Source organism: Lontra canadensis, unplaced genomic scaffold (genome assembly GCF_010015895.1).
Source record: "Lontra canadensis isolate GAN:19392208 unplaced genomic scaffold, GSC_riverotter_1.0 scaffold204, whole genome shotgun sequence".
In the NCBI taxonomy this organism is placed as follows: domain Eukaryota; kingdom Metazoa; phylum Chordata; class Mammalia; order Carnivora; family Mustelidae; genus Lontra; species Lontra canadensis.
Window position 1 is genome coordinate 703,070 of NW_022631198.1, and position 14,631 is coordinate 717,700.

At 37.5% G+C, this 14,631-nt stretch overlaps 1 protein-coding gene across 4 annotated transcripts in view; it reads left to right on the forward strand.

The window, feature by feature from the left end:
• Positions 1-14,631, forward strand: part of SSH2 (slingshot protein phosphatase 2) — a 239,099-nt gene that overhangs the window by 85,893 nt on the left and 138,575 nt on the right. For all 4 annotated transcript variants that reach the window (XM_032848461.1, XM_032848455.1, XM_032848457.1 and 1 more), the window contains one exon: positions 9,672-9,715. In XM_032848461.1, the coding sequence (XP_032704352.1) occupies positions 9,672-9,715 (44 nt within the window). The remainder of the gene's footprint in view (positions 1-9,671; positions 9,716-14,631) is intronic.

The window sequence follows — 14,631 nt, forward strand, 5'->3', positions numbered from 1 at the left end:
AATCTTGACTCTGCTGCTTACTCTTAGGTTACTTTGAACAAATTATCACACTTTCATGAGGTAGTTTCTTCAGCTGAAAAATCTCTAATCACACCTGCATAGCATTTACCCCAGGGCAGCTCAAATGAATAATAGTCATGAAAAAAACATTAAATTATGGAGACCCAAAAGATGGCAGAGAAGCATAGTCTTATTACCTTATGGTGGATGCTGCTCACTCTCCACCCCATTTTAAGAAATCATCTTGGACTGACAGACCAAGGGGATATGGCCAATAATTTAATGGAGATGAGGCATATATTGAAATTAGCCTAAGGTTTATTGATATATGGAAATTAGCCTAAAGTTTATTCCTAATTCTGCCACTTACTAGGTTGTAATACCTAGTTGTGATATCAAGGTTATGATACCTTTGACAGTATTTATTAATGCATCTAATATCTCCTGAGCTTGACTGTCACTATGGAAACATAGTGCTCCCCTTATAGGCCTTACAGTTTAGGAAGAGGGACAATAGATGCTTTCGGAGAGCTGAGTTCCCATCATCACTGATCTCCCTGGGACCTAGCACTGTTACATTGAGGGAGTCGTAGCTATGTGTACCACAGGCATTTTAATGTTTTTTCCCAACATGTAAGATAAAGGTTTTCAAAATAAATAAATACATACATACATACATACATACATACATACATACATACATAAATATAGGGGCACCTGGGTGGCTCAGTGGGTTAAGCCTCTGCCTTCGGCTCAAGTCATGATCTCATGGTCTTGGGATCGAGTCCCGCATCGGGCTCTCTACTAGGCGGGGAGCCTGCTTCGTCCTCTCTCTCTCTCTCTCTCTGCCTGCCTCTCTGCCTGCTTGTGATCTCTCTCTGTCAAATAAATAAAATCTTAAAAAAAAAAAAGATAAAGGTTTTCAATCTTTAACTGTTTGTTAGTTATCTATGAAGCTTTTTAAATGTACACATTCTTGAACTACATACCTCATGGTGTACTGGTAAATGTTTAAAGACCTGTTCTCTGGGTGGGAGCTGTTTATAGTATTTTCTGGTTTTCCTGCTAAATATTCCCACCATGGCCAATTTCAAGCTACCAATGTGTGAATGTCACAAGATTCCATAGCAATCGGCTCTCATGAGCCTACTAACCAGCCCCAACACACCACTGGCCCCACCTCAAAGCTAAGGAATAAAAATTGGTAAGCTTGAGATCTGGAGATTATTGTTATTAAAAAAAATTGTAAAGGGAGCCAGAGTTAAGAACCCTATAAAATTTTCATATAGTATGCTTGTCAGATATAACAGATTCAGAACACAGGAAGACTTGTTGCTTTTTAAAACCAAGTAGCCTCAAGTGTATGGGTAATATATTTCAGGAGTCTGTAATTTAAAAGCATACCTATACTACCAAAGTAATACATACTTCATTTTACTGTTTATGTAAATACTTTTTATTGTTAAGCAATTTTTTTTTGCTTTCTGGTTAATACATCTTGGAGATCTTCCTCAACACATTGAGTTCTTCAGTGTTTTGAACTACTGCATATATAGTATCCATAGATGAATGTCGTGTAATTTATTTAGCCAGGTCCGTGTGTATAGATGTTAGTTGACTTCAGAAATATTTCCTTTTCCTTTGGTTATTATTGACCACCTAGGGATATTCTTTATATGCATATTGTGCCCATAGTTGAGTATTTCCTAAAGGTGATACATGTAAATGTGATTTTGATATGAAATAATAGGTATATATTTAATATTAATATTTCCACGTCTCCCACCAAAGTACCTCTCTACCAATTTATACTTTCAGTAGCTGTGTATAAGATGACTATTTTCCTGCAAATTTCAAAACAACTAATCTTTAAAAATGTGACTTGCTAATTAAATGTATGAGATATATATTAAAAAAATAAAACCAAATAACCTCAAAGAGTTGAATCTCTAATGATAGAAAAGACAGTGTAGCAATTCTGAAATTTTCACAAGCGGGTGAGTTATTAAATAAATTTTGGGGTGCCTGAGTGGTTCAGTTGGTTAAATGTCTGCGTGTTCTAGGTCTTGATCCCAGGGTCCTGGGATTGAGTCCCACATCAGGCTCACTCCCCCTGCCTGTGCTTTCCCTCTCTGTCCCTCTCTCTCTGACAAAATCTTAAAAAAAAAAATTTTTTTTAAAGGACTGTAGATAGACAGAAGACACCCAGCAACAGCTCCCGATGGTAACCCAAAAACAGAACTGGGTGGTACCACAAGAAAGATGCACAGTGGGTACCTGAGTGGCTCTGTGGGTTGGGCCACTGCCTTCAACTCAGGTCATGATCTCAGGGTCCTGGGATGGAGGCCTATGTTGGGCTCTCTGCTTGGCGGGGAGCTTGCTTCCCCCTTTCTCTCTCTGCCTCTCTGCCTACTTGTGATCTCTCTGTCAAATAAATAAATAAAATCTTTAAAAAAATAAGAAAGAAAGATGCACTGTAACTGTCAAGTTTGGAGGGAGACAGACAGCCCATCAGGTGATTTTAAAAAATGTCATGAACTTCAGGCATTTGAAACCATTTTTCAAAGCTGGGGAGGGATGTTGGGGGGAGGGGGGCTTTCCGCGTTCATGAAACCATGTGGACAAAGGAAGTTAATAGGTACCTTTGAAGTATAATGAATGAGTCCACTTGGATTGGAGAATATGGAAAATGTAAAAACATCTTAAACAATAAGGTTTGAGAAGGCACTTAACATCATCTAGTGCAGTGTTTTTCAAGGCTAGCAGTACTTACCTCTTGCCAACCTACTCATCAGCAAATATCACTTGGGTGCTTACATTTTTCTAAACATCTTTTACTTAGCAACCTACTTTTATGCTGAGGTAGTAGACTCATAAGAATGCATTAATCTTTCAGTTCATACTTAATAGTTCCTGAATACCTAAGATTGAATGCACATTTAGAATCTCATACCATATTGCTTGTAAGTTGAATTTTTCTTAAGAGCATCAAGTACTGGGTGCCTGGGTGGCTCAGTGGGGTAAGCCTCTGCCTTCAGCTCAGGTTGTGATTTCAGGGTCCTGGGATCAAGCCCCGCATTGGGCTCTCTGCTTGTCAGGGAGCCTGCTTCCCCCCCTCCCTCTCTCTACCTGCCTCTCTGCCTACTTGTGATCTCTGTCAAAAAAATAAATAAAATCTTAAAAAAAAGAGCATCAAGAACTAATTATTTAACAATAGGACTATGCAATATAAAAAGAGCAACAAACATGTATTTAGTCATTTAATTAATTAGATCTCTTCCTTACACATTAGAAATGATTCCGTTCATTAAGAAGAAACTAAGGGCTATCTCTATACTTTTCTCCTGGTTTTTATAATGTTCTGAGCAGGTTGACTGTTTGGCTTTTTTTCTTTTTCTTGACAGTGTGTGAAGTTATTTGACAGGTAGTTTGTTATATCTGTCATATGAACTTGTTAGAATAGAATAGTAAGCATTCTACCTTTAGCTACCATTTAAATGCCACTATTCAAGATAACTGCATGACTTATTGAATAAGCAGTGTTTTATTTTTGCTTTTGTGGCAGTGAATTCTACTGGAAGAAACATAATTGAGCATTTTCTTCATTCCTTTTAAATCCATTTTACTCTAAGAACTATATATATATATATACATATATACATATATATACATATATATACATACATATATATACATATATATATATAGGCACCCCAATAAACTTTGATATATTCATATAATGTAGTCTTTTACCTCATTAAATGGATGTAATAAGTGGATGAATCTTGTTTGCGTAATACTTACTATTAAAAAAGCATATTGTGGGGCGCCTGTGTGGCTCAGTGGGTTAAAGCCTCTGCCTTCAGCTCAGGTCATGATCCCAGGGACCTGGGATCAAGCCTCCCATCGGGCTCTCTGCTCAGAGGAGAGCCTGCTTCCCCCTTCTCTCTTCCTGCCTCTCTGCCTACTTGTGATCTCTGTCAAATAAATAAATAAAATCTTTTAAAAAAAGCATATTGGGAAGACTACATACATATGGTACAATTTTTAAAGCTCTTAAACAATCAAAGCTGTTGGGTCCATGGTCAAAGGAGCAAGACTGATACAAAGCGAAGGTCAAGCAAAGCTTTATTTCGTGCCAAGCATCGAGAATCAAACTGACCAGCCAGCGACATCTCTTGCAAAGAGCCGACGACCCTCTGCCTTACAGACTAGCTTTTAAGGGCAAAGGCCATGTAGTTGGGCCTGGCCACGCACAGGTGGCCAATGAGATTCTAATACAGAGAAAGCTGCACAGCCCTGCTAGGTCACACATAAGTGACGAATTGAATTACAATTTACCCTATAGTAGATATTTGAACTAGCCTATCACCTTGGTCAGAATGAGCGCCCAAAAGACACCCAAAGGGCAGGGCCCATACTCCTTGGTAGCTAGGGAGACAGTATGTGCCCCCACTGATTGGATACCTTCACCTGGCCTGACCCACCCTTGTATTTGGGCTTTGTTACCTGGGACTGGTTTCTGGGACTTGTTTTTAAGTAAGTTCCCTGAAGCGGGAGTGGGCATGCAGGGTCAGGATAGAGTTGCTCTGGCTAAATAGGCCCTTACAAAAACTAAATGATATGTTGTTTAAGAATATAGATGTCATCAAAAAGACAATGGAATTTAAAAATAATGAAAAGCGGTAGAACCAGTAAATAAAAATGAAATTCTAAAAAATATTCAAATAATACAAAAGAATACAGAAAAGGAAGAATAGGGGAGTAAAAATAGAGGTGACAAACAAAATAAATAGTGACATTATTGACCCAAATCTGTTTCAAATTACATTAAATGTTTATGAACTAAACACTACAATTAAAAGGCAACAATTGTCACAATAGATAAAGCAAGATGCAACTTTATTTTTTTTAAAGATATATTTATTTATTTCAGAGAGAGAGAGTGTGTGGGAGGGTGGAGAGGCGCAGAGGGAGAGAGAATCTCAAGGAGACTCTGCACTGAATACAGAACCCAGTGTAGGGCTGGATCTCACAACCCCGAGACCATGACCTGAGCTGAAACCAAGTCGGACACTCTACCAACTGTGCCACCCAGGCTCCCCAAGATGCCTCTATATTTTGTTTATAAGAGACAGTCTTTAAAATATAAAGAGATTGAAAAATGTGTCTTGTGAGCTGTATAAGTAAGTCTGTAGTAGCTATATTAATATCAGATAAAGTAGGTTTAAAGACAGAAAGTCTTACTAGAAGATAAAGCAATCTTGAAAAAGAAGAATCAAGTTAGAGGATTTATAGTTCCTTCAAAACTTACTATAAAGTACAGTAGTCAAGATAGTGTAGTCCTGGCATAGAGACTGACAAATAGATCAATGGAACAGAATAAAGAACCCAGAAGTAGACCTCACCTATACAATCATTTGATTTTTTACAAAGGAGCCAAGTAACCCAATGGGGAAAAGGAAGTCTTCAACAAATGGTTCTTGAAACTAGATATCCATGTGGAAAAAAATGAACCTCCTACTCACACCATACACAAATATTTTTTAAGGATGGTTCATAGACCTTATATATAAAACCATAAAGCTTTTATTAAAAAATATGGTAGAGGGTGCCTGGGTGGCTCAGCGGGTTAAGCCACTGCCTTCGGCTCACGTCATGATTCCAGGGTCCTGGGATCGAGTCCCGGGTCGGGCTCTCTGCTCAGCAGGGAGCTTGCTTCCCTCTCACTCTCTCTCCCTGCCTCTTTGCCTACTTGTGATCTCTCTCTATCAAATAAATAAATAAAATCTTTTAATAAAAAAAAATAAAAAATATGGTAGAGTAGGGGTGTCTGGGTGGCTCAGCCAGTTGAGCGCCTGACTCTTGGTTTCGGCTCGGGTCATGATCTCAGAGTCTTGGGATTGAGCCCCGATTCTGGCTCAGTGCTCTCTAGGGAGTATGCTTCTCTTCCTCTCTCTCTGCTCCTGCCCCCATTCATGCACACACTCTCACTCTCTTTCTGTAGCTCAGATAAATAAAATCGTTAAAAGAAGAAGAAGAAGAAAACACCTTGTACAACATTTAAAAAATACAGCATTTTTGTGACTAAAGGGTAAGCAAAAGTTTCTGAGGACATGGAAAACAATAACCATTGGAGAAGAAAATTGCTAATTAAACTGTTGATAAGAATAAAGTGTTACAAGCACTTTGGAAAAAGGCCTGGCAATTTCCTATGAAACTTTTCATGCATCTATCCCATTACCCCAAGAGAAACAAAAACATTTCCACCAAAAAAACACAAAAGAGGGCTCCTTGGTGGCTCAGTCAGTTAAGCCTCCAGCTTTTGGTTTCGGCTCAGGTCATTATGTTAGGTCCTGGTATCAAGCCCTGCATCAGGCTCTGCTCTCAGCAGGGGGGTCTGCTTGAGATTCTCTCCCTCTTCCTCTCCCCCTCCCCCCTGCTCGTGTGCACTCTCTCCCTTTAAAATAAATAATTTTTTTTAAATGAAGGATTGCCCATATAACAGCTTTACTCATACTAGACAAAAATTCAAACACCCCAAGCCTGTGTATCAGTAGGAGATGAATAAACAAACTGTGGTGTATTCATACAATGGAATCCTCAGGAATAAAAAGGAATGAGCTCCTGTTAAATGCAACAACATGAATGAATCTCAAAACATAATGCTGAGTAAAAGAAGCCTCGCACAAGAGTACATACTATATGATTCCATTTATATGAACAGTGGAATCATATGCTATGTGCTAACTTGGGGGGAAAAGTTGTGGTAGAAACATCAGAACAATGGTTGTCTCTAGGGAGTGGGTGGTGCCAGGTATTGACTGAGAAGAGGTACACGAAAAATTTCTGAAGTGATAGAAATGTTTTGCTTCTTGATAGAAGTTTTAGTTACACAGATATATACATTTTCAAAACTCACTGAATGGTGCACTTAAGATTTGTGCATTTCATTGTATGTAAATTTTACTATAAGAGGGAAAAACTGTAATACTGAATTCTAATTAATTATACACACTTAATGGCATGTATACTGATGTCTGTAACCTAGTTTAAAATGCATCAAAAATATGATGGATTGATGGAAAGGCAAACAGATAAATTAATATGCGATACAGTAAGTATATAAATATTAATGGTAGAATACATATGGTGAATATACAGATTCACTATATGGTTTTTCAACCTTTTTATGTTTGAAATTTTTTATAGTAGAGTGAGAACAAGAAAATTATAAACTTAAAATTCAAAATAGTAGTCACATCTTGGGAGGATAAGAATGGGAGATAGGTAATAAGCACACAGGTACAAAGGTTTCAGTACTAGGCTCTTTTTATTTTAAGGGTTTTTTTTTTAAGATTTTATTTCTTTACTTTAGAGTAAGAATGCGAGCAGGGTGAGGCGCAGAGAGGGAAGGAGTATGAAGGGGAAAGAATCTCCAGCAGACTCCACGCTGAGCAGAGCCCAACATGGGGCTTGATCGCACAACCCTGAGATTATGACTGAGCCAAAAGCCAAGAGTCAGATGCTTAACCAACTGAGCTACCCAGGTGCCCCAGTACTAGTCTAGCTTTTCAGTATTAGTCTATCTGTTCAGTGTTCACAGATACTTTATTATTGTTTTATTGTGCCTCTTAACTTAAATTTATCTTAAATATACCCTTTATATAGTTTTTCATACAATTAAAAAATACTAGAATACATCAGAAGTTGAGTTCAATTAACCAGTGATAACAATAATGAAGCATACTTGTTAAATGACATTCCAAGAAATCATTTCTCTATATTATAGTTCCCTTGGGCCTCCAAATCTAACATTCACATTTGCTTATCTGAATCTGTTCATTTTCTTTCTTGCAAACTTTCCAGGTTCTGACTTTAGAGACAATCAGTTCTTTTCCTTTTAACACCTTTCTTTTCAATCTCTAAAGGGGGTACTTCTAAACCTAAAATCTCCCCTACAGGCAAATAGTTTAGCGCACTATGACATTCAACCTGTCTTCTCTCTGTGGGTAGAATCTTTGCTGCGTTCTTCCCTTTATGGAAAATAATACGCATGCCTGAAATCAATAACAAAAATAAAAGAATAAAAGTTGTAGAGTTTAAAGTAATAATAGCTGACCAGGAATGGAGACAGAATGATATAGAGGTGAATGGTTTTGGTTCAATAAACTAAAAAATGTAGGTGGCTCAGTGGCAAATAGTACACATACTGTTTGAAATTATTTTTGTCCTCCAGTTTTTATGTTCGCCCAATAGAGCGAAGTGACCAAAAGCAAATATAAAATATCAGGGAACAAACTTAAGGAAAAACTTAGCACCTTAGTATTATTAATTCTCACACCTTTTCTCACTTTTCCTTTATGTCAGTATTCTTGTGTACATGAAAATCTGTGTAATAACTTACAAGACCTAACCTAGGACAGGAAGGAATAAATGGTGGGTTCTTCCATGTGCTGGGAGGCAGTATTTTATCAGTTTTAATTCTAGCTTCACCATATGAGTTTCCTTGGGAAACTTACTTAGATCCTCTGTGAATTTCATCTGTAAAATCCATATTTCATTGAATCTAAATTGCCATGTTATAACACCCTCAATTATCTTATGTGCCACTAAGAAAAAAGAGATACTGCAATTAAACTATGATTCAATGCTTTTTTGATTGAATATATTTATGCTTAGCTCTGTGTATGTGTGTGAGAGAGAGAATCAGTGAGAAATACAGTACTATCAGCCTTCTGAATTATTTTTTAAGATTTTATTTATTTATTTATTTATCTGTTTATTTTAGAGAGCACACAAGCATGGGCAGAGGGAGGAGAGAGAGAATCTCAAGCAGACTGTGCGTTAAGCTTGCAGCCCACTGCTGGGCTCAATCTCACGACCCCAAAATCATCACCCAAGTGGAAACCAAGAGTCAGATGCTTAACGAGCTCAGCCACCCAGGCATCCCTCAACCTTCTGAACTTATAAGTAATAAGTAGAACAATCTACTCGAAGTGTTGAGCAAGGAGCCTGGCACATTATAAACACTCAATAACTAGTAGCCTTTGTGTTGAGGGTGATATTATTTGTGATTTGATCATGAGTGCTTTGTGAAGTGGTTCATTGTTTAGGTTGTTCTTTGGGGACCAGAATTATTAATACAACATCTTGGTGAGATTTGTTGGTGGCAATCAGAATGCCCACTCATTTTGAATCTGAAGTAGCATAACAGTAGCATAACATCTTTAGTTGGTTTTCAGAGGTAATTCTTTTAACTATTAGCAGTTGGTTATCAATGAAATTTGTTGGCTATTGTTGACGTTTCCTCCAGAAATAAATTCTACTGATACATATCAACCTTCCCTGTTGGTTGAAGTTGCTATTTATAGAGAGAATTTGTTCAAGTGCACAAGATGAGGGGCGCCTGTGTGGCTCAGTCAGTTAAGCATCTGCATTCGGCTCAGATCAGGATCCCAGGGTCCTGGGATCAAGCCCTTCATCAGGCTTCCTGCTCAGCAGTGAGTCTGCTTTTCCCTCTCCATTCCCTGTGCCCATGTTCCCTCTTGCTGTCTCTCTGTCAAATAAATAAAATCTTTTAAAAAGCTTAGTAAAATTGCTTTGTTGACACTATATGAGACCTCAGGTTTTAAATTTTTTTTTTTTTTATCATTTTCCTTTCTATGCAGGAGGCAGACAGTGGGGAGGAGGAATGCCGGTCACAGCCCCGGAGGTATGTTTGTTCATTGTATTCTATAGCATTTCTGTAGTTAATGTTTTTTCTCTAATTTTTAGTCTTGTCAGATTAGCTTACCTTGGTTTTCCAGGAAGATTAATTGGTTTCTCAAAAAGGGGTTGTTTTAAGAATCCAGTTCTGACTCAGATTTAAAATGGTTAATTGCATTATGTTGTACACATGACACTAAGATAATGTTGTATGTCAATTATTCGTCCATACATACATACATATAATGGTAGATTGCTTTAAGAAAGTGCAGATATGCCAATACTGGCCCAATTTTTACCCAAATCTAGAGAACTATCTTGAGTAATAAAAAAGTAAATTTTCATTACCTTTTAGGAAAATATCAACTGAACATTTCAGCCTTCAGTTTTGTACTTAGATTTGTCATTCATTTTGATAGATATTTAAATTCTTCTAGATTGGTCAATATTTCACTTCCTAAATACAAAAGATATAGTAAGTGACTTACCCAATCCTTTATATACAATGACTACTCAGAGAGTTGTGGGCGTATTGTTAAAAGGGTACCAATACTTGCTGCTGTTAAAAGAAAAAGATTATGAGAGATATTTAAGAAGTAGATAAATATTTTTGTTATCTCATTTAAATGGCTTTATAAATCAACTTTTTTCCCCAAGAAACAGTACTGGTAAGTTCAGGATGGTCATTTAAATGCTACCAAACTTTTGTCCTCCAAACTCAATCACACGAGCCATTCTGTATGATACAGAGGAAGTATACAGTAAGCATGCTCAAAGTGGAGAACCTGGCTAGAAGGAATGTTCCTTAATGATAAATTATCAAGTGTTTGTTGCTGTATACCACTCTTGCAAACTATACGTTTTTATAAAAATCATTCCTTTTCATCGTAACTGAGGCTTATTGACAGTATTTTTTTCTGTCTTTGTTAGCATGAAAATTTGACTTGAAACTTTATTTCTCACTATCTATTGGAGAAGATCTGAGAGTGAAGTATCATCTTTTGCATAGGGCTAAGAGAAAGAAACCCAGAAAAAATTTTAGCTGAATGATTACCAGAGACATCATAACCTTATTCCTATTAGAATGAAAAGAGGATTCCAAAGGATTCTGAATTTTTTACTAGGCCAGATGTAAAGATCGTTGGGTTAATTTCATGCTTTACATATTGACTTGGTATCTACTGGGATGATTGTTGTTCCAAATATTACATAATGAGGCAATGCAGGTTTACTCTCATTAACAGTCAAGCCATTAAAAACATTAAGACCACTGTTTTTAAAATTGTTGACAATAAATTATTAATATGACTAGCAGAGGGTTTTTGTAGGCTTCTTCTGTTTACAAGAAAAGGATCATTTATACAAAGAAGGAATGAAGAAAAACCTGGTAGTACCCTTTTTTAAAAATCAAACTTTACTTGCCTATTGTAATTTCTTACATTCGATATGTTTCCCAGGCTATTTCTAAATCTAATTGCTTTAGTCTGACTCAAAGCAAAGAAACTTCTCTTAAGTCCAGTTGAATACCCTTTGTTGCTGGATGGTATGTAAGAGGTTGATTTTTTGTGTGCTTGACTTCTACAGATTATTCTGGCGTTCCCTATCACTTACCACAGAATAAACCAGCACTGAGTTAGCATCATTTCACTGAGCCTGCCTGAACTCATCTTTTCAGTTTGAGGGTTCAATTGTGGTTTGTAGTAGAGAATTGAGTAGAATAGAGTAAACAGCATATTATTAAAACTAATACCAATTCCACATAATAAAGATGTTTTATTAATTACCTCTTATTTTAACCAAATGTCATTTATTGGGAAAGTCTTAAAAGTAATCATTTAATATAATTAGCCCAAACTATGAAGTCTTTAAAAACCAATGTTCATAGGCAACAACAAAAATAGATAAATTAGTCTACATCAAAATTTTTGTAAATCATATAGCTGATTAGGGGTCAATGTCCAGAGTATATAAAGAACTCTTACAACTCAAGTACAATAGAAAAAGAACAACCTGTCTTATTCAGCTCAGACTTCTATAAAAAATACCCATAGACCGATTGATTAGCTTAAACAACAGGTGTTTATTTCTTACAATTCTGGAGGCAGGGAAATCGAAGATCCATGTGCTGGCAGATTTGGTTCCTGGTGAGAGCTTTCTTCCTGGCTTTCAGCAGCTGTGTTCTTGCTGTGGCCTCATGTGGCTGTGTGAGAGAGGATGAGCTGGTTTCTTCCTCATACGTAGACATGAATCCTGTCATGGGAGCCCCGTAACATCATCATGACATCATCTACCCCTTATTTCCTCCCAAAGACTCCCATCTCTAAATACCATCACATCAGGGGTTAGGGCTTCAAGATATGGATTAGCGAGGTACACAAACATTCAGTTCATAACATTCCACCCTGTGCCTCCAACTCATATCCTTCTCACACAAAAAATATATTCATTCCATCCCAGTAGCCCCAAAAGTCTTAACTCATTTGAGCATGAAGTCCAAAGTCTCATCGAAATGTCTCATCGAAATCATGGGGCACCTGGGTGGGCTCAGTCAGTTAAGCATCTGCCTTTAGCTCAGATCATGATCCCAGGGTCCTGGGATTGAGCCCCATATCAGGCTTCCTGCTCAGTGGGGAGTCTGTTTCTCCCTCTCCCACTTTACCTCCCCCTGCTTGTGCTCTCCCACCTCTCTCTCAAATAAATAAAATCTTTTTTAAAAATCTCATCTAAATCAGATACAGATATAGAATTTCTCTCCAGCTATGAACCTCTGAAACCAGGTAAGTTATGTACTTCAAGACACGGTGGTAAGATAAGCTTAGGAAAACATTCCCATTCCAAAAGGGAAATAAGAAAGAAAGGTGACAGTTAATCCAAAACTTAGCAAGGCAAATTCCATTAGATCTTAAGGCTCAATAATAATGCTCTTTGGTTTGATACTCTGCACTGGGGACCCACTGGGATGGTTGTCATGCCACCACTGGATTGGTAGTGTCATCTCTGCAGCTCAGCAAGGCAGCCCTGTACCTTTGGCTCCCTTAAGTGCCACCCATCTGACATTCTGCAAGGGCCCATCTACCTGGCATTCTGCTGGGCAGCAGAACCAGTGTAAAGGTAGACTTGCCCTCAGCCCTTGCACTCTGGGTCTATAGTTGGAGTAGCAGTCCTAATGATCTCTGAATCTCCTTTGGGGTCCTTCTTTCCTTTTCTTGAATGATAATGTATGTTCACAGCCTTCCTTCATTCTGTCTTATTTTCTTTGGTTCCTCCAATTCCAGCTGGCAGTGTTTCTGCTAGTATGAATCCCATCTTTATTCCTAGCTTCTGTGGAGATGGCTGTAGAGAGGTCTATGGTTCACACCCACTTTAATCACCACACCCTTGGTGTTTTCTTCTGAACATGCTTTCTTATTTTTTACAATACAGACCCGAGAATTTTCCACATCTCTAAGTTCTGTTTCATTTTGCTTAACAGGTACTTCTTCAATTCATTTCTCTCTTCTCATGTTTTATTATTTACAGTTGGAAGGAAGTAAGCTGTTCCTTCAATGCTTTGCTTAAAAATCTAAGTTATATATCTAATTTCCTCACTCACAATTTATGCTTTTCACAAGACATTAGAACATGAACCTAATTTAGCTAAGTTCTTTCCTACTTTATAACAAGTATTGCCTTTTCTCTATTATCCAATAACATGTTTCTTATTTCTGAGACCTCACTGGAATGGACTTTACTGCCCATATTTCTGTCAACATTCTGTTCATGATTATGATGTATTCTTTAAGAAGATGGAGGGCTTTTTCTCCAGCCCTCCTCTTTTCTTTCTGAGCTCTCACCAGAATTGCCAATTAACACTCCCTTCATGACAGTCTTACCTTTTTCAAGCATGTTCCTCAAAATTCTTCCAGCTTCTAGTCATTACCCAATTCCAAAACCACTGCCACATTTTTAGGTATTCAATATAGCAACACCCCACTTCTCAGTACCAAAATCTACAGTTGAGTTTTCCAGAGAAAATGGGAAATATATAGATAGATTTAGTATAAGGAGTTGGTTCACACAATTATGGAAGCTGGGAAGTCCCCAAGATCTACAAGTTGGAGACCCTGGAGAGCTGATGGTCTAACTTCCAGTCTGAGCCTGAGTCTGATCAGGAAAAGACTGATGTCATAGCTCAAAGATAGGCAGAAGGAGCAAATTCTTCCTTGCTCAGCCTTTTGTACTATTCTGGCCTTCACTGGAATGGTGAAGCCTACGTACATTGGGAAGGGCCATCTGTTTTACTCAGTCTACTGATTTAAATGTTAATCTCATCCAGAGACACCCCCAGAATAATGTTTAACCAAATTTCTGGGCCCAGAAATCTGTGGCCCCGTCAAGTTGACACATAAAATTAACCTTTGAACAACTCAACTTAAAAAAATGAGTAAAGAACATTTCTCCAAAGAAGGTATACAAATGACCAATAAGTATATGAAAAGATGTTCAGTATCACTAATCATTAGGGAAGTACAAATCAAAATTACAATGAGAGATATCACCACACTCATCAGGATGGCCATTGTCCAGAAAACAGAAAATAAGTATTGGTGAGGATGTGGAGAAAGTGAAACCCTTGTGCATTGTTGGTGAGAATGTAAAATGGTACAGTATAGCAGGTCCTCAAAAAACTAAAAATCTAATTACTATATGCTCCAGCAATTCCACTTCTGGCTATATACCCAAAAGAATCAAAAGCAGGGTCTTGAGAAATTTGTACATGCATGTTTATAGCAACATTATTAACAATAACCAAAAGATGGAAGCAACCCAAGTGTCTACTGGCAAATAAATGGATGAATAAATATGATATAGCCATATAATGGAATATTACTCAGCCTTTAAAAAGGAAGGAAATTATGGCAAATGTTGCATGGATAAATCTTG